The sequence below is a fragment of the Fundulus heteroclitus genome, unplaced genomic scaffold (assembly GCF_011125445.2).
Source record: "Fundulus heteroclitus isolate FHET01 unplaced genomic scaffold, MU-UCD_Fhet_4.1 scaffold_81, whole genome shotgun sequence".
NCBI classification, from domain to species: Eukaryota; Metazoa; Chordata; class Actinopteri; order Cyprinodontiformes; family Fundulidae; genus Fundulus; species Fundulus heteroclitus.
The window spans coordinates 871,939-891,747 of record NW_023397263.1 but is presented as its reverse complement, the minus strand read 5'-3'; the positions used below and the strand labels follow the sequence as shown (position 1 = coordinate 891,747).

At 40.3% G+C, this 19,809-nt stretch overlaps 2 protein-coding genes across 3 annotated transcripts; one reads left to right on the top strand and one right to left on the bottom strand.

Annotated features, from left to right (window-relative positions):
• Positions 1-5,900: 5,900 nt before the first annotated feature.
• Positions 5,901-10,242, top strand: LOC105921821. 2 transcript variants are annotated; one of them, XM_036134428.1, is made up of 10 exons: positions 5,901-6,342; positions 6,427-6,492; positions 6,593-6,673; positions 6,757-6,852; positions 6,965-7,284; positions 7,500-7,913; positions 9,120-9,234; positions 9,323-9,404; positions 9,537-9,701; positions 9,802-10,242. In XM_036134428.1, the coding sequence occupies exons 6-10, from the start codon at positions 7,893-7,895 to the stop codon at positions 10,079-10,081; spliced, it is 663 nt and encodes a 220-aa protein (XP_035990321.1). In that variant the 5' UTR covers positions 5,901-6,342; positions 6,427-6,492; positions 6,593-6,673; positions 6,757-6,852; positions 6,965-7,284; positions 7,500-7,892; the 3' UTR covers positions 10,082-10,242. The 2 variants fall into 2 exon arrangements, with proteins under 2 accessions (XP_035990321.1, XP_035990320.1); XM_036134427.1 differs by having other exon boundaries at positions 6,593-7,284; positions 7,500-7,785; positions 7,890-7,913.
• An 8-nt stretch (positions 10,243-10,250) lies between these two features.
• LOC118562155 lies at positions 10,251-11,464 on the bottom strand. Its single transcript, XM_036134426.1, has 3 exons — positions 11,438-11,464; positions 10,861-11,037; positions 10,251-10,783 (listed from the first exon to the last, which is right to left on the bottom strand). The coding sequence occupies exons 1-3, from the start codon at positions 11,447-11,449 to the stop codon at positions 10,271-10,273; spliced, it is 702 nt and encodes a 233-aa protein (XP_035990319.1). The 5' UTR covers positions 11,450-11,464; the 3' UTR covers positions 10,251-10,270.
• Positions 11,465-19,809: the final 8,345 nt, after the last annotated feature.

Genomic DNA, 19,809 nt, shown 5'->3' with positions numbered 1-19,809 from the left:
TTAACAAGAGGAGCAAAACAAAGCTTCCAAGGCAAAACGGGGACTGGCATGGAGAGGTGTGGAATGATGACGGCCCAGTGCTGAACTGAAGACAGAGGGAGGTTTAAATAGAGCACTAACAGGTGAAACAAGGGTCTGACTAATTAACTGGTAAATGATTATCAGGTGTGACTGACTGCTGAGGAGGTGAAGTGAAAATTGACAGAAAATAACTGATGACTGAAAACTAACAATAAATAAAGTCAAACCTAACCCAAAAGAGATGAAAAAATTAAAATAACAGAAAAACAAAGCCAAACCAAAACTCAACCATGACATATATATGGTCCTAAATTATTGGACAGAGATGATTTCTAAAAAATAACAGAGTATTTTCTTTCTGCTATGATTTTGTAATCTCTTTGATTCCAGGATGCATTATTTTGTTTTTTTGTTTTTTTTCCTTCCACATTGTGGTTTGTATTATATTATTTTTAAATGCTGCTATTGGCACATCTGCTCTCACTTGTCTGTATATAGTTTTGCTCCTATGTAGATCAGTGCTGCTGTCGTCACATACTCTTAAAACTTGGCAGATGGTCACTGATGAGTATCTGTTTTTTTTGTACAGTTTAAAGTGCCATTCGTACATTTACATGAAATAGGAAGCTACCCTGTTGGAGCCGATTTATGATAAAAAGCATTGCGATGAATAGTCTATAAAATATATATTTATCAAAAAATAATAAAAAATTATATATATATATATATATATATATATATATATATATATATATATATATATATATATATATATATATATATATATATTTGTTTGTTAACGTTTGTGGACTCTCAGATGTTGGTTTGATCACAAAAACCATGATATCAAATCAGAATCTGGGTATTTTAACAGCACAACCTTACCTGTACAAGCTGCATGTCCAACACTTTGGAGGTGTCCATGTCCATAAGGGAGTAGCTACCATACTTGGCAGTGTGCCCTGGTGAGCAGCATCTGGCATCTCCACCTAATCTGGCTTTGCTCTTTTTTTTGACCTCACAGATGAGCAGCTCTTGATTTTTTGACCAGAGACTATTCACAGCTGGATTAAGGTATGCCTTCTGTATGTTATAATAAGTACTGACGCAGAATGTTGAAATCCTCATAAATTTAAAACAATTGACTGCCTTCACAGTACTACACCCACTAAACAATATGGAAGCAGCTAGCTGCAAGTTGCCAAGAGGCATGGTGCCATGTGATGGCTGACTTTTCCAGGTCTTCACACAAGAGGGGTCAACATTACACTGTGATGTCAAGGTCACCATGGTGCCCGATACCTTTGTAGATATTATTTTGCAGGCATTCCCACATAAAAAACACAAGGCTAGGAGGGACCGAAGACTATGAACTTCCTTTCTCTCATAGGGGTGTCAGTATTTTCTCTAAAAAAAAAGATAAATACAAAATTGAATGATCACTATTTTAAAATAATCCATTGTGTTATTCGATGTCTTACTTTACTCATCACTCATTTCCATTTCAAAATCTTGGTCAGAGTCTTCATCTTCCTAAGGAATGTAGTCTAAATCACCATCATCATCATCAGCACTGTCATATTCATCTGAAAAATCAACTTCCATCGAAGAACAATTCTTTGCAACCTTGTTGCCGAGCTTAACCTGGCAAGAAAAATCCTTTGATCTTGAAAGCAGGCTTTGGGTCCCACGATGACATTTGGCAACTGGAGGGACATGCCAGGATTTTGGAGTTTGACATGATCTAGTGCATTTCACAACTATTTCAGTCTGTGACATTTTCTGAAAATTAATAAAAAATAAAATGTTTACAATTCTGAAAATAAGTTTTCAAAAGATCGTTGGGTTGGGATTTATAGAATTATAATTCCCTTGCTCTTTTGTAGAGAAAATTGAGTTTTATGGAAGGAATTTTTAAATTTATATTAGATCCAATCTAAAGTCCCTTAAATGAAAGTTGCGTCATGGGCGTTCCATTTTTTTCGGGTCACGTGATCTCCTGCGGCCATTTTGGGTCTAGGCTCAGCTAAGCTCAGCGCATTTACAACACTGCAAGCGACCGATTTCTTTTATTACTCCTGATTATTTCGAGTATTTTCGAGTATTTCTTTATTTCGAAAATAAGCCACCATGCCAGGGTGTTGTGCTCACGGCTGCAGCAACAGCACTGATAAAGGGACGCGGATGTTCCGTTTTCCAAGCGATGAAGAGCGGCGTTCATTGTGGATCAACCGAGTCAGTCGCTTGGACCAAGAGACGAACAAAACTTGGAGACCTACAACAAACTCTCGCTTGTGTGAGGTATGTGGGCTTTTTTTTCTGAAGTCAGGGTTTCCCGCAGCGCTAAGTTTGGCGAGGCGGCCGCCTCGCCAATATATAAAAAAAAACAAACAAAAAAAAACGTGCAAAGCTTGTCTCTCCCCGCCAGTCCCCAACCGCTAAGCCAGTCGTGCGCGCTTGTCTCTCTCTCTCCTCTCCCCCCCTCCCCCAAATCACCTTTGTCATTATTAATTACTTGTTCTTATTATAACCTTACAACCATCATATTTTACACCTGTTTATATGGTTCTGTGACGGCCTAAAAAGTACCTAAATTGCAAAGCACTTATGTGCTAAAACTGGATAGAGATGATATTTGACCCAAATTATACATAAATGTTCAATTAGTGATCTCTCCTTCAAAATTTCATGTTTTCATATTTTTTATGTCACTTTTTTCATATGAAATATGAAACTTAAATGTACCATTTTTATGTGAAATTTTCTTATGAAATTTTCATATGGACCACGCTAATGTGCACTAAGTAGGCCAAATCTGGGTGAATATTAAATACTTGTGGCCTACTACAGTAGTCTACTACTAGTATATTTACCACTCAGCCAGTGCTGTTGTATTTTCTTTTTAAAGGCAAGGCAAGGCAAATTTATTTATATAGCACAATTCAGTACAAAGACAATGCAAAGTGCTTTACATTATTAAAATATAGCAAAATAAAACAGAATAAAAGCAAGTAGGAATACAATATAGATAGAAAATAGAACAAAAAAGTGGTGATTCAGTTAACTAGGACAGTTAAAGGCAATTTTAAACAAATGTGTTTTTAATCTTGATTTAAAGGAACTAAGGTTTTCCACATCTTTACAGTTTTCTGGAAGTTTGTTCCAGATAATTGGAGCATAGGAACTAAATGCTGCTTCTCCATGTTTGGTTCTGGTTCTAGGTATGCAGAGTAGGCTGGAGTCAGAAGACCTTAGTGGTCTGGATGGTTTATACGCTGATAACAAGTCTGTGATGTATTTAGGAGCTAAGCCATTTAAGGATTTATAGACTAACAGAAGTATTTTAAAGTCTATTCTCTGAGATACAGGGAGCCAGTGTAAGGACTTTAGAACTGGTGTGATGTGCTCTACTTTCTTAGTATTAGTGAGGACGCGGGCAGCAGCGTTCTGGATCAGCTGCAGCTGTCTGATCCACTTTTTAGGCAGACCTGTGAAGACACCGTTGCGGTAATCAATTCGACTAAAAATAAACGCATGGATTAGTTTTTCTAGATCCTGCTGAGACATCAGTCCTTTAATCCTAGAAATGTTCTTCAGGTGATAGAAAGCTGACCTTGTAACTGTCTTTAGATGCTTTTAGAGGTTCATGTCTGAGTCCATCACTACTCCCAGATTTCGGGCCTGATTAGTGGTTTTTAGCTGAAGCGACTGAAGCTGTGTGTTAACTTTTGATCTCTCCTCTGATTACAGACACTGTAATCAGTTTAAGGGTCATATGTCAGGATCTGGGTTTTTGTTTTGACTGTTTGTTTATTTTGATCTATTAGTTAAACTCTCCAGCTTTAAACCTCAGTTTTGGTTTCGGGTTCTTTCTTGTTTAGTTTCTGTTATAGCTTGTGTTCTGTTTAGTGTTAGGTTTTGGTTCTGTTTTGGGTTATGGTCTAGTTTGGATTTTATTGTGGCTTGATTTTGTTTATTATCACTTCATTTGGCCTGCTCTGTTTACTTCTCTGTATCCAGCCTTTAAAGGCATACTATGCAACATTTTTCAGTTAATTAATGTGTTCCATACCGTTTTGGATGATTAAATGAGTCATTTCAGGTTGAACAAAGGTTTTCTCGGCCGCCCTGGTGGTCTGTGGGGGAAATACCGCACTTGCAATTGCAGGAGCAGTCGGCCCGCATCCACAGGCTCAGAAGTCTCGTGCAAGACCGCGAGAGTCGGTCTTGCTTTACGGCGAGAACTGCTACACGCCCCCAGTAAAAGGCACACTCGTTGCTAGCGCAGTGGCGATATCTGTGCAGTTATCATGGCGGAACCAGCGAGAAAACAGCAAAAGCCCATGTCGGAGCAGGCAAGAAAGAGGAAAAGGGCTCTGGACAGAGAGAGGAGTCGTACACGGGTGAACATCGGACAAGCTTTTTTCGAATGGCGAGAGCTAAAAGAAAAAGAAGGCTGCAAGGCTGACGCGGACCTCGCGTTTCTGCTGATATGATTGTAAGTAACATTGGAATGGTTACTCTCTCTCTCTCTGTGCATGTTCATACTTTCACTGTGTTAGTCATTGTTTGTACTGCCGTTTTTTTCGAATTTTGTAAGATTGTGGTCTGTTGCTGAGTAGCTAAGTCGCTAGCGGGATGTTCATTTTATTAGTTAGCAAGTTGGTTAGCTTGCTGCCTAAACATTGTTGTGGTAGGTGATAACTTGCTATAAGCTTGCTATTTAGCAAACTTGCTTCACATGTGAGGTATCTCAAGACTGTGTATTTACTTTACTTAATATCTTATTTTGCGCAGATTGGGTTTGAATCGCATTTTCCAATGAGCTGCATAAATCTGAATCCACAGACATGTATACTAGACGCCGCGTTGTCGGGGGTGGTGGGGGTGGGGGGCGACAGAGCGGCCATCTTAGGTCAGACCAAGCTGCGCTCATACAGAATACAAGTCAATTCAGAAAAATTTACTTTGTTTTCAGACACTCTGATTCCGGTGAATTCTCACCCGATTTCCAGATAAATCAACTGACTGAAAACGTCACCCGTTTAGGGGCTACATGGGACCAATTGATTGAATTAAATGATTGTCTAACTTGATAAATAATTTCGATTTTGTATTGAAAGTAAGCAAACTTCCAGAGCTACGTCCCAGGAAGCCCGACTTTTACTCCGCTTATGGGTGCGCAAATAAAAGGACACTAGGAACCAGATCCTGGGGAATTACCTTCCATGAGGAAGATTTTATGATAGATCATCCTCATGCTTTACAGTTACAGTTTTTCAGGCATAAACACAATATGTGCTAATGGGTAGCAGGGATGTAAGTAGAGAAAAGTACATTAAACACCAAAAACAAACAAAATTGTCCTAAATTATTGGATAGACATCATTTATGGGGGAGGGGGGGGGGTAAAATACTATACAGTATTTTCGGTTTTGCTATGATTTTGTAATATAATTGATTGTGAGATGCGCTATTAGTTTTTTTGCTGATTTTTTTTTTTTTCCCAGATCGCGGTTTGTATTATATAATTTTTAAATGCTGTTATGAGCAACTTTGCTCTCACTTGTCTGTATATAGTTTTGCTCCTATGTAGATAAGTGCTGTTGTCTGTAGATCGGTGTCTATATATATATATATATATATATATATATATATATATATATATATATAGGAAGAAAGAGAGAGAGATTTTTGTGTGTATATTACATTAATATGTAACTGCAAAATATGTAAGTGCATGTACATTTTTCATCCAGTTTGACTTCAGTTTAAATAGTTTTGGTTCTGAATAAATGTGTAATCTGTCTGAAAGGTCACCAGCATTGTGAACATATGATTAAAATGAGATCTGAGCTGTCTCCTATTCATTCTGACAGCAGATGTTCGATCTGTGGTCTGACCTAAGATGGCTGCCCTGTAGGCACGTCAGACTAGCGGCCGTCAGCGTCCAATGGGGCATCTACGTATATGATGTCTATGTCTGAAACCAGTACAAAATGTAGTCGTGTTTGTTAGCCATAAATCTCACAAAGCTAGTAACGTTATGTATAAAGTAGCGTTTACTGATGAACCTAGAAGAGTTTTTTGTCTGACTGTGATTTATTTTCAACCACGGAATGCATGGTCCCTCTTCCTTTATCTAAATGAGTCCCCGAACAAAAAAGTGTCATTGTTTGTATTATAACTTTATATATAAACATTTATTTCTCTTTGTTGAAGTTATAAGCGATGGCAAGTCACATCAACGCCAAGCAAGGCACACCCTCGGCCTCCAGAGCCACCAGTGTCCAGTATCACTGAGGAATCGGATCGGGATCAGTAGGTTTTCTATCCATTGCAAATAAGTAATTTTGTGCAAATTACTTATCTGTACCAGTTCTTATGGGCTGTTTGCTTCCTCAGCATTGTTGCTGAACCGGGTGTCCAGCCACTGTCTGCAGGGGGAGAAGTAGGAGATTTGGAATCAAGGTAGGCTACAATTCACTGCTATGAGTCTGTGATTGTCTATGTAGAACTTTTTAGGTGACCAGTGATTTTATTTGTTTGGCCTTATTTATCCTGACTGCAGCATGCACTCTCTGAGCATTGCTGAAGAACACCGCCCAGACTCTCCAGACAAAGAAGACACCAATGACCTGCGGAACACTGTGTAAGTGTTGTTTAGTAGTGGTTTCATTTTCTGTCAGTGTCTTTTCTCCCATCTAAAATAATTTTCATGTGGTTCCTGATCAGCATTGAGATGGATGACCTTTGGGCCGATCCAAGTGAAATGGGCTTGGAAGATGGAGACAGCTCAGATGAGGATTTTGTCCATTCTCTTTACCTACGGTATATTTGTATTGTGAATTTATTATTTTCTGGGTGAATTTATCAATATGCTTAGGCATTTGTCAAACACAACACCTTGACCAATGTCCACTCATTATTACTCTTTCTTCAGAATGGTTGGGGGTGAAAAAAATAAGCTGGCTAATATAAGTGTGGATGAAGTAGTGTATGACTTCGACACACCGGATCCTCCTGGCCAAGACTCTGAATCCACCACAGATTCACACAGAGTATCGTCTGAAGATGACCTGGTTGGCAAAACTGCAAACATTACCTTCAATGAGAATCTTCTGACTCTGGCCAGGCACTTGAGACTGCCACCCACAGTAACAGTGCAGTTATGTTGATAGAGTGCTTGGGGTAGCATGCCTGGGTTCCCCACCATTTCAAGTGACTTTGAAAACTCGGGGGACTGGAGTAATTTTGGAATGGGTAAGATAGTAGATGACACTTCGCTCCACCCCACACACACTTCATTTGAGTCCCTAGCCCCATTTCACATATGGGGACATGGTAGCCAGTGAATATGTGAAGACTCTTACAAGTCTGCTGGTAGAAAAGTTATGTAGTTGTGTGAATTTGCATGTGTTAATTTTGTAAATGTCTATTTTTTATTTTTATATGTGGTTCTACTTTCTTTACATCAGTTATGCCCCTTCGGACACTCCTTGTGGAAGTGGAATTCTCAGCCGACCCTGAGGTTTGGTATGCAGGGTGGTGACTTCATGCTGTCTGCCAACATTCTCCTGTCTGGCAACAACTACAGGAAAGTAGCATTGCTGTTCAAGTTTATGGCGATGGGGATGGTCTCAGAGTCAACTTTCTTCAGGATAAAAGATGCCTACTGCATCGAGCCAGTGCAGGAGTACTGGGACAAAACCAGGGCTGAAGCCTTGGAAAGTCTTCGACAAAAGGACCGTGTTGTTGTCCTAGGTGAGGCCAACTTCTATTACACATATAATTCTTTCACTGGTTTTCATGAAAGGATTTACTCTGGAATCTGAGTATCTAATACCTGTAATGTTTGTTTTCAACAGGTGATGGCAGAATGGACTCCCCTGGTAAGTTCAAGTGACTTTTGTTGATCGTCATGTTATGTTGTCTTATGGCCTGTATTTAGATTCATAATAACTAGTGATGGGTCGATGAGGCGTCATGAAGCGTTGCAACACATTACCAAACTGTATTGATACTGTATCAATACAGTGTCACTGAATACTGACACCTACAGGACCCTAAAAATCCCTACAGGCAACCTGGTTGACAGAGTGAACTGACACTGATTTGATGACCAAGTATACACAATACAATTTAAATCATTGTATGTTGCATTTCATTATTTTATATTTTCAATTGAATTAAACGTATATTTTATTTTAGATATAGTCAATAAATAATGTGAACTTGTATAATAATATAATAACCTCTAAGTAAACATGTTGTGAACGAGGATGCTTGTGGACTGGCTTTTTTATTTTTTATTTTACAAATTCTTTGCTGCCATGTCCTTTCAATCTGTTCTGAAATCGGAAATGCTGAGTATGACAAAGGGAGGAAGAACTGCTCAGAGTAGCAGCTTTCTACTAAGGGTAGATCAGCCGTTTTTTTCTGAAACGACGCTCAGAACAAAGACGCACAGCGCAACCCGCCCAAGCAAAAAGGCGTTGCAGAACCCGTCCATCAGTGGTGCGCTCCTTTCTGCACCTGGCACTCACAGAGCGAGACTGTGGTACACCATCACACTACAGTTGCAAAATGGTTAAAAATTAACCATTATTAATAGTTATTTTGTTTACAGTTCAGCTTGGATTTTATTTACTGCGCAGCATAGCTTTGTTGTGCGCGATGCTGTGCGCGAATGCACAAGCTTGCAGCTTTGAGGGAACAGAAACAGTTTGGCATCGACGCGGGTTTTGCTCTATGAGCTCGACACATGCGCCGACTCATCGGTGTTGCCGGACCCATCACTAATAATAAGGATTGCCTACTATGTCTAATTTGTGAAGCTGTCTGAAGGAATGTTGTGTATCTCACACTTTGTTAGTAACAGTTGTTTGAGGTTCTGAAACTACTCAGTTAGCATCACATTAGACCTTATTCTGTGCACAGCCCATGCAGTTCATCTCTCAATGTCTAGCCATTGTGCCCTGACCGACCAGTAGGTTGGACCACCCTTTTTCTGATGCTATTAATTTGTGTAGTTACAAACATACTTGACATGTGCGAAACTGTTTTTAAAAGGAAAATGTAATTTTCCTTTTTTGCAGATGATGTGGGTTGGCGTGCTGCACCACGTACGGGACGAGCACTCTTGGGCAACTGGGTGCTGTCAGCACGAGCCACTGGAGGAAGGCAGCCAGGAGAAGCCATGGATAAAACAAGGTATTTTCAGTAAATGAATGCAGAAGTTGAACTCCCTGTCTAAATCTGTGTGTATGTGTATATGTGAATTGTAAGGTTATCATTACAGGTTCTGCCGCTCACAAGGCATTGGCTGGAGTTGTGCTCGACAAGCGATGGTTGGGCCTGGTGAAAAAGTTCTTGAACTTCAGGTAAGCATCTAGTCATTAATTGCATAGAACAAGTTGTTGCTATTATTCCATCATAGTCTCTAATTTGGGTATGTTTAGTCATTTCATGTTAGTGTGTTATTCTCATCACCCATTCCTGTCCCACCTTTATAGGACCACATCTGATTTGGAGTCCTTCCAAAATCACCTCCTGATGTACTCATCAAAGCGGCACGCCTACACACCATTTGTCTACAAGACAAGGACACTACTGGCAGCCATTGACTACAACAAGCACAATCGGCGCCTTCCTGCACGCAACCTGGATGGTCAAAAAATGTATGTTTTTACTGTAATGTTTCTGTTGTGAATGTCTTACATTGTAAAAAAATATTGGCTATATTGATTTCAACACATGGCTCTGTTTATTACATTCTAGCTACAGACGCTCATACAACAAGAAGTCAAAGAGCTGGAGTGTCTACACCATGAAGGAAAAGAAGCAGTACAGCTACATTCCTGACCTTCAGAGGGCAATTCTGGCAAGGAGGCTGGGAAGTGGCAAAGGCCTTCCCCGCAAGCAGACTTTGAGGCCTGCTGACCCAAGGCGCCTTGGTTTGCTCGCGCCGGAACAGCCACCTCCTACAGCTGAACTTGTAAGCAGACATGTGTCCCGTGGGGACTTGGGCCACAGAGACACAGAGGACCTAGAGGACTGAGCAGATGGATGTTTACGATCCAAAGTGTTTGAATTCTGTAAATAGGAAGTTAGGAGGCACTTTTCTCTCGTGGTGAAACATGTACAGATCTTTATTTGTAAATAAACTTTGAAAACAATGTGTGTTGTGCTGGTATGTCAATAAAGCAAAAATGTAAAAAATAGAACTATGTACAATTAGTTGAAAACTTTACAACAAGCGCTGCACCCTAAAACCAGTGTACTGGCCCCTTGGGTCAGGGAATTTGTCCCTGATGCGACACACACAACAGCTGGGTATCACAACCCTGTTGCCCACACCCAGGCGTCCGTGCTGCCACAGGACAAACTGACGGTAAGCCGTATGCCTGAACTGCCGCTGGTCTACCCCAGGTTCAGGGTTATCCTCCAGAGCAAAGATGTCATTCCATGCAGCACGAGCCAGCCCCAACACACCCTCATCCAAAATATAATAATCCATATGGCCCATTCTACTGATACAGTCCTGTGGTGACTGCCGACAGCACTTTCTCTCCAGGTCTGTGTCCATTTCTCTGCAGTTGCCACAGATGCACCAGTGTAGACCAGCTGGGTCAGGGACAAGGACAGGGCTCTCTGGAACGTCCAGGAAATGCATGATGTCAATCATCATTCCTGGTGACCGTTGCACCATTCTATCCAGAATTCTGTCCTTCTGGATAGGGTCCAGGGAATCAAGTTTGTCCTACAACACAACAATTAGTTTTATTATGTGACACTAAGAATATGTAAAATCAAATTAGTATCAGTGTTATTACACACCTTTATTTCAGCCTTGCGCCTGTCTTGGAGGTCCTGTAACCTCTTCTGTTCAGTTGAGTCCAGTCTTGCACCCCTCCACTTTGATGTTCTCTGCCTGGTTTTGGACTTTGCACCCCTACCCCTTCCGCCTACAGCTTGAACAGATAACTCAGACGAAGTTGATGTTGAAGCTGATTCCTGCAATATTATCACAGAGCTGTTGTCAATATCAAGTTTAGCCTACATATAATAGCTCATAAGTCCTGAGCCTCAAACGATTTTGTGTCTAGTCATACTATGGCAGACTAGAATAGTCTGATTATCTACCATACTATTTCAAATATTTCTGATGCATGCATAAGGTTGTTTAGACCATTTTCAATTCTTTGAAATGTACTAATTCAGTGCTCGAGGTACAAAACCACAGAAATCAGAACCCCCTTCCCCCAACGACAGTCGGATAAATGTATGGGAAACTCCAACTTGGCTAACTACAATCTTTGTTATTTAGACACATGCATAGCAAATGTATGAAAACATTTGCTATGCATGTGTTCCAATTTTCAAACTCGAAAATTGGAACAAAATAGTCACTTACCGCAGTAGACATGGTGATTCGTTGCGTTCGCCCGTCTGCTAAACTCAAAACAACCGCGACGGAGAAACCAGGTGAACAGCTGAGCATCTTTACGACAGTGCACTTTTACTTTCGCCCTCTGGGGGGAGCCTCGCTGGAAAATCAACCCCGGTTGCATAGTTTACCTTTAATCAGTCACTCAGTTCACCTGCCAGCTATCTGCCAGCTCACCTCGTAGACAACACCCAGTCACTCCTCTTCTCCAGTCACCATCCAATCAGTGTCAGTTTTCTTCCAGTCACTTCCTTGTTCCTGATAAGCTCCACCCATGTCAGTAATTAGTCTTCACTCCTGTTCACCTGCTCACTCCCCTATATAGTCCTGTCACAAACCTCTGCAATCTGCCAGATCAATTCAAACCACTTGGTGAGTCTTATCCAGCGTTGTATTACTGATAGCCCTGTTGATACCGACCAGATTGCCTTTTTGACTCTGAGCCAGCCTGATCCCTAAACCTGATTTTCTTGCCCGGTATGATTGCTTACCTGTTTTTCTGACCTGGACCTGCCTTGTGATATTCTGAGTTTGCCTTATCCTTGTCTGTACTTCTGCCTATTTTGGACTGCCTTTAGTGTACCGGATTTTGGACAGCCCTTCTGATCATTGAGTCTGCCTGTCCCTGTTTTATTATTAAATCCCGTTTTTTGCTTAAAACCTCTCTTGTCTGGTCGAATTCTGGGTCTTCCTGTCTCTGAGCTTCGTGACATCATAATGATCTCCATAAAACTAAATGTATTGCGTATAAGTACTGCCACTGCTATGAAATTGAGTTCCAGAGTGACTATTCCGAATCATTGTGTATAATCATGGAATTTATTGCTAAAAATTTCTATTGCAGTCTCATTTTGATGAGTACCAGTTCGAGCAGAATCGTACAGATGGGAAACGTCCCTTGAAGAAGACAGCACTGCCCTCCATCTTCCCCCATCGTACACCAAAGACACCTCGCCCACCACCAAAGAAGCGTTCTGCACAATCCGATGTCAAAGGGCAGCTATCATTGAAGAAAACTTACCTGCCTGAACACTCATACTGCACCCCTTTACAAGATCCAGGTCCAGTTGCATGTGATGAGCTTAATGCAGCAAATGTTGACTTGCAGCTGCTTGAGGATATAAGTTGTAAGTGGAACAATCCATCCATCCATCCTTTTCGAAGTGTATTTCTGCGAAGTATCCCGTTATTGAATTTTTTTTCTTTCTTCTTAGGTAATTTGGATGTGGAAAAGTCTGAGTGCACCAACTGTCCCCGTCTTTTGGAGCGCATCAAAGGCCTTCAGGAGAAACTGAAATCAACCCAAAGAAAACTTCAAACTCTTAAAAAAAGAGAAATTCAAGGTGGAGGCCAACATGAACAAGATCTTTGCTAAGGATCAATTTGTGGCTCTAGGAAGAACTAAGATGAGAACAGGATTCGCTGTTTCACCTCTCAGGCTATTGTGTGAGAGGTGTCATTCACAATGCCTGTCCTGGCTGTAAAGCAGCTGTCACTGCAAATTGTGACAGCAAGTTTGACCACCTCACCACCCTCAAAGAGTTCAAGCCCGGATCTCTCTTCAAGGTGACTGAGAAGGTTTTCTCCATGATCAGCACACTGGAGAAACACATCAGAGGCCAGAGAAATGTAATTTTGACTGCGTTCAATTTTAACATCATGAGCCACCTGATTGAATCATCGAAGGAAGTTCTTGCGGATTTCAACCTGCCTGTTTGCTGCGGGATCAAAGAAAAAATTGTGAAAAAATTTGTGACAGTGAGGATTCACTTTATGTGCAAGAAGCACAATGAAGAGCAAACGGAGCGTAACAATGGCGTCATGGGCAGAAGAGCATGGGCATGCGAATGCTTGCTGACAAAACATGAACACTGGGGGGATAAAAAAACATCTTTTCTTGAAATAAAATATAGAGCATGCCTTACTGCTTTTTAATAGCTACCTTAAAATGTTGTTTAATTAAATACTTGTATACAGTAAATGCTTGTATAAGACACACCAAAACTATTACATAAAATTTTTAAGCCAATTCTGGACTTCTTGCTTTATTTCATTGTGCTGTAGCATTATGTGTGTCTGATTTTTGTCCTATGGGATCAATTCTGGACTTCAAGACAGGAAAAGAGAAGTATACGGTTCACTTAAAAATGTCTCTCTCAAGTCTTATTAAAATGTAATACCAGCTTTTCTGGATGCCTAGTAGGTGATCATCAACACTCAGTTGTGTTTTATTCAGAACACCTGCCTGAAGGGTATTAGTAGGTGCGAAACGCGCATAACATAACAGTGTTAAAGCGCCTGCCTGTGGCAAGTTTAGACCCAAAATGGCGGCACTCGCTGAGTTGGCGCAACTTTCATTTAAGGGACTTTAATACAATCCTACATTAATCTGACCCTAGCCAGATTGATATTGCTCCGCCTAGCTTCACTCATATCCATCTGGCACTTGTCCACCAATTTTATTGTCCAGCCAATCAGGACGCAGGGCTGGAGTTTCATAGATGTGAGGTAGTGGAGAAGCCACCGCGAGACTGATTCAGGCAATGGCGGCTCGCATCGAGGAAGCAAGCGTTAACATTGATGCTGCTATTTCTTCCGTGTTGTCCAATCTACCTAATATTGTTTCATTAAAAGAACATCAGAGAACTGCTCTGAAGGCTTTTGTTGGTGGAAATTATGTTTTCGCCCTTCTCCCGACCGGATTTGGCAAATTTTGTTTTGCGGGACGTGCCCGTGGCGCAGCGGTTAGCGCAAACCATGTTAGGAGGCCTTTACTCCTCGACGCGATCGGCCCGGGTTCGACTCCGACCCGCGGCGCTTTGCCTACTGTCTTTTCCCCCCTCTTCCTGTCAGCTCACTGTCAATAAAACGCGTGCCACTAGAGCCGCAAGCACATTTAAAAAAAGTTTTGTTTTTTCCTGCGTCGCTCTCACAGCGTCACGGGTTGGCTTCGGTGTGAGTGGTAGAAATAGCACGTCGATAAAGATGACAAGTGGCTTATCCAATCATTTGCAAGGATTTTTGAAAAGGCCCAGCATTCAAAAAAGGCAATTCCTATGGATCAGTCCCAGATGGATGTGAGTGGAGCTAGGCTGAGCGAAATCCATATGGCTAGGGTCAGGTTAATCCTACATACCATTCCGGCTGACATTGTCTGTACACAAGCATGGGTGGTCAGATGAGGTAATTCAAAAGACAAATTAGGCTTGGCATTCATTGAGATGTCGGTTTGATAGCAAGCCTCTGCATCATCAGACGACTCCACTTCACATATACATGCCTCATAAGCTTGTAGAAAGAACACAGCTGTCTGAAATATATGTAATGGAAGAGATTACAGTGGATAAAAAAAAAAAATAATATATATATATATATATATATCCTACCCCTCAGCCTGGAATATCATAGGGCAATAGTTATACAGAATAATAGAAATCTGAGAAATACTGTAGGCTGTCCTTGAAGGCCTACCTCGTCTACATATCTAGGCCTATACTATAATAAATCCTACATGGTCATGTAGACTAAACTTAACACAATTAATAAGGCAAAGTTGTAGGTAGGGGCAGGGGCTGTTTAGCTATTTAATTTTTTATTAATTCAGTCAATTTTCATCTTAAAATTTCAAGTCAAAAACTTGATATTTGTAAAGAATATACAACTATTTGTATACAAAAATAAGGACAAATGCATGGGGCAGCTAATATTGAATTACAAATGTCTTTGATGTCTTATTATAAATGTCCTCACTTCTAACATGCGGATTAAATTGGTTTACTTTTACAAAGGATTTGGTTTTAAAAGTTTGTCTTTATTTAGCAGTGCCAACATGAATTGACATCTAATCCCTCTGTTTCTGTAGAAACTGTCTGTGGACCTCGAGCCCCTGAAGAAGGCCCTACAGTCCTTGACCAGCAATGTCACGTTCAAGAAAACTGGAGAACTGGAGGATAAAAATAATAAAAATAAATCAGCTACTCCTGATTCTTCCCATAGTCCAAATAAATGGGTTACTCTAAATTGTGTTTGTGTGCATTTGTCCCTGTGATGAACTAGCAACCTGTCTAGGATGTACCCCTCTTTCTCTCTAGCATGGAAAAGCAGGTGTAGAGACTTGATGGAAAGGTAAAGCTTCAACAAATTCATGTTTGGTAGCTATGTTAATGTTAATATATTTAATTTTGATTTTTATATATTTTTAATTTTAAAATTTATATATTTTAATTTTTACCTCAGCTCGTTGACATTTTTCATAGGCCAACATTCAACGTTTTTTCACCGTGCCCGTGGGCTCGGGGTGCCCCATATTCAGGGTAGGGATGGCACCTGGCTGAAGTTGTAACTTTGGTAAATTGAATCCGACTGATGCTGCGAGAGCAGGATTGATGACAAAAGAATCTGCCGTGAAGAGATCAGAACATAGTTTACTGTATCGGCTTGGACGCCACAGATTGTCCAGTTGATGTTTGTCTAATCTATTTACTTTCCGGATCCAAATTTGACACAAAACCGGGTCCTTCGGATAATTAAACATTCCTTTTCCCGATCCAAAGCCATTCCTACAATTGGCAGCACTACAATAGACCATTGTAATGACTTTTTACCGATCCTATCAGAGTAATTAACAATGCGTGAAGTAGTGGTTCTTGACAGCCGCTCGAGGACGCTTGACAAGTGTGACCTCACAGCTGTTTTCGTCACGTGACTGTTCTGGCCGGATTCGGGGATCGCTGGAGGCGCCCAGCATACTGTAAAATTATCTCAATTTTTTTTTTACTTGGAGTATTTTTAGCGCAATTTCGACCAGCCATATCTTATCTTATCTTTTTAATTGGACAAACATAACATTAATTCTATTTTTCGTAATAACCTCCTCTCTACCTCGTGCCTGTATTAACCAACACCGCGTTATTTCGAGCTCATATATATATTGTATAGACATAAATTTTTTTTATTTCCTTTTTTTCCCTAGCCTTATTTTAGCCGGACCACAATGTTTTCTCATTGATTCACCTTCAACACACAATCTATTTCTTACTTTTCCTTCCACTTCTACAAGTATTTTTAATAAGAAATATATATAATAATATTTATTAGAATAATATTTGAAATTTACTTGGATACATACATTTTTCATCCCCTCTGGGATTTCCCTTCTACTTTGTTCTGAACCCATCCTATTTACTTTTGCGTTGTGTTTATCTACCTTCCAGAACCTTAATCCTGTTTCCCTTTTTTTTTCTGTACCTTTCAGGACTTAAACCCGTTCTCTTTATGTACCTCCTATGGGGGACTCAAACCTGCCCGTCTACCTTATCAGGGAACTTTTAATCGGCCGTAACCCTGAGCGACGGACTTTAACCGGTCGTTTTAAAACTTACTTGCTTTGGCAAGGCAAGGCAAGGCAAATTTATTTATATAGCACAATTCAGTACAGAGACAATGCCAAGTGCTTTACACGATTAAAATATAGGAAAAATAAAACAGAATAAAAGCAAGTTGGAATAAAATGCGGAAACAAAGAAGAACATTAAAAACAGTAAAACAGTTTAACTAGAACAGTCAAAGGCAATTTTAAACAAATGTGTTTTTAGTCTTGATTTAAAAGAACTCAAGCTTTCCGCACTTTTACAGTTTTCTGGAAGTTTGTTCCCGATAATTGGAGCATAGGAACTAAATGCTGCTTCTCCTTGTTTAGTTCTGGTTCTAGGTATGCAGAGTAGCCAGAAGACCTTAGTGGTCTGGAAGGTTGATACACTGATAACAAGTCTGTAATGTATTTAGGTGCTAAGCCATTTGGGGATTTATAGACTAACAAAAGGATTTTAAAGTCTATTCTCTGAGATACAGGGAGCCAGTGTAAGGACTTTAGAACTGGGGTTATGTGCTCTACTTTCTTAGTCTTAGTGAGGACGCGGGCAGCAGCGTTCTGGATCAGCTGCAGCTGTCTGATCCACTTTTTAGGCAGACCTGTGAAAACACCGTTGCAGTAATCAATTCTACTAAATATAAACGCATGGATTAATTTTTCCAGATCCTTCTGAGACATTAGTCCTTTAATCTTGGAAATGTTCCTCAGGTGATAGAAAGCCGACCTTGTAATTATCTTTAGATGCTTTTGGAGGTTCAGGTCTGAGTCCATCACTACTCCCAGATTTTGGGCCTGATTAGTGGTTTCTAGCTGAAGCGACTGAAGCTGTGTGCTAACGTTTGATCTCCCCTCTATTGGTCCAAAGATTATTACTTCAGTTTTGTTTTTATTCAATTGAAGAAAATTTTGACACAACTAGGCATTGATTTCTTCTAGGCATTTACTCAGTGCCTGAACTGGTTCATAGTCACCTGGTGACATGGTGATGTAAAGCTGTGTGTCGTCTGCATAGTTATGGTAGCTGATGTTGTTTTTATGATCTGGGCTAGAGGGAGCATGTTGATATTGAATAGGAGGGGACCCAGGATGGACCCTTGGGGAACCCTACATGTGATTTTTATCATCTTTGATGTAAAGTTACCTACTGATACAAAAAATTCCCTGTCTTTTAAGTAGGACTTAAAAGGCCGACCCAGTTCTCCAGGCGTTCTAACAGAATGAAGTGATCGACACTATCAAAAGCTGCACTGAGATCCAATAGTACCAGCACGGTGGTTCTTCCACAGTCTGTATTTATATGGATGTCATTAAACACCTTGATAAGGGCTGTCTCTGTACTGTTGTGAGCACGCAAGCCAGACTGGAAAACGTCAAAGCGGCTGGTCGTTGTTAAGAAGAATTGTTGAAACACAGCTTTTTCAATAATCTTACTGATAAAGGGGAGGTTTGAGATGGGCCTGTAGTTCTGGAGTAGAAGTTTGTCTGAATTGTTCTTTTTCAGCAGTGGTTTGATAATTGCTGTTTTTAGGGACTGGGGGAAAACACCTGACAGAAGGGACGTGTTTATTATCTGAGTCAACTCAGATGCTATGACAGGCAAAACTTTCTTAAAGAAAACTGTGGGTAGAACATCAAGACAGCAGGAGGAGGAACTTAGTTGCTGAGTGATCTGCTCTAAGCTTTTGTGGTTTATTTGGGTGAATTGGGACATTTGGTCAAAATCAATTCTAGTTGGAGACAACTTTGGTACTGAACTTGGTATTGATGTACAAACTGATCGTCTAATCTTTTGGATTTTCTCAGTAAAGAAGTTAGCAAATTCATTGCAGGCCCTGGTGGAGTGGAGTTCAGAAGCCACGGATACAGGAGGGTTTGTAAACCTGTCGACTGTGGCAAATAAGACATGAGCATTATTAATGTTCTTGTTTATGATCTCAGAGTAGAAAGATTCTCTTGCATTTTCAGTTGTAAGTTATATCTGTAAAGTCTTTCTTTATAGATTTCATAGTGAACCTGGAGTCTATTCTTTCTCCACCTGCGTTCATCTTTTTGACACTCCCTTTTTTCACCTCTTACTGATGGAACATTTCTCCAAAGAGATTTTTTCTTCCCGGAAAGAACTTTCACTTTAACTGGAGCAACGCAGTCAATGATGTCTGAGACTTTAGAATGAAAGTTATCTACTAGCTCATCTACTGAGTTGCAGCCCAAGGTTGAAGTAGCAGAGTAAGCTTGAATAAAAGTTTCTGTGGCATTGTCATTAAAGGTGCGTTTTCTTACGATGTCCCTTTGGCTAAATGAGTCACTGGAAATTATGCTTTCAAAGGTAACAGAAAAGTGATCAGATAGGGCAACATCAGTTACATTGACGTTAGAAATCTTTAGATTTAAAATATGTCCCTGTTTGTGTGTTGGCTGTTTAACATGTTGAGTTAAACCAAAGTTTCTAAGTGTGTCACACAGTTCTTTTGCACTTCTGTCTTCAGGGTTGTCAACGTGAAAGTTGAAGTCTCCCACAATAATTAAACAGTCATAATCAACACATATCACAGACAAGAGGTCACTAAAATCCTTAAAAAAAATTTATGTGGACTTAGGAGGCCTGTACACATTTAGAAACATAGTTCGTACTGGGCTCTTTACCTGGAGAGCCAGATGTTCAAAAGAGTCGAATTTTCCCAAAAACACCTTTTTACACTTTAGTGGATCATTAAACAATGTTGCTACTCCTCCACCTTTCCTTTGTTGTCTGCTCTCACAAAGAAAATTGTAGTTGGGAGGTGTCGACTCCATCAGTATAACTTCATTAGATTCATGTAACCATGTTTCTGTTAAAAACATAACATCAAGATTATTGTCAATAATGATGTCATCAATTAAAAGGGATTTTCCTGACAGAGATCTAATGTTTAATAAACCCAGTTTATATGACTTAGTGGTTGATGATGTCTCTGTGGCAGGTTGCATC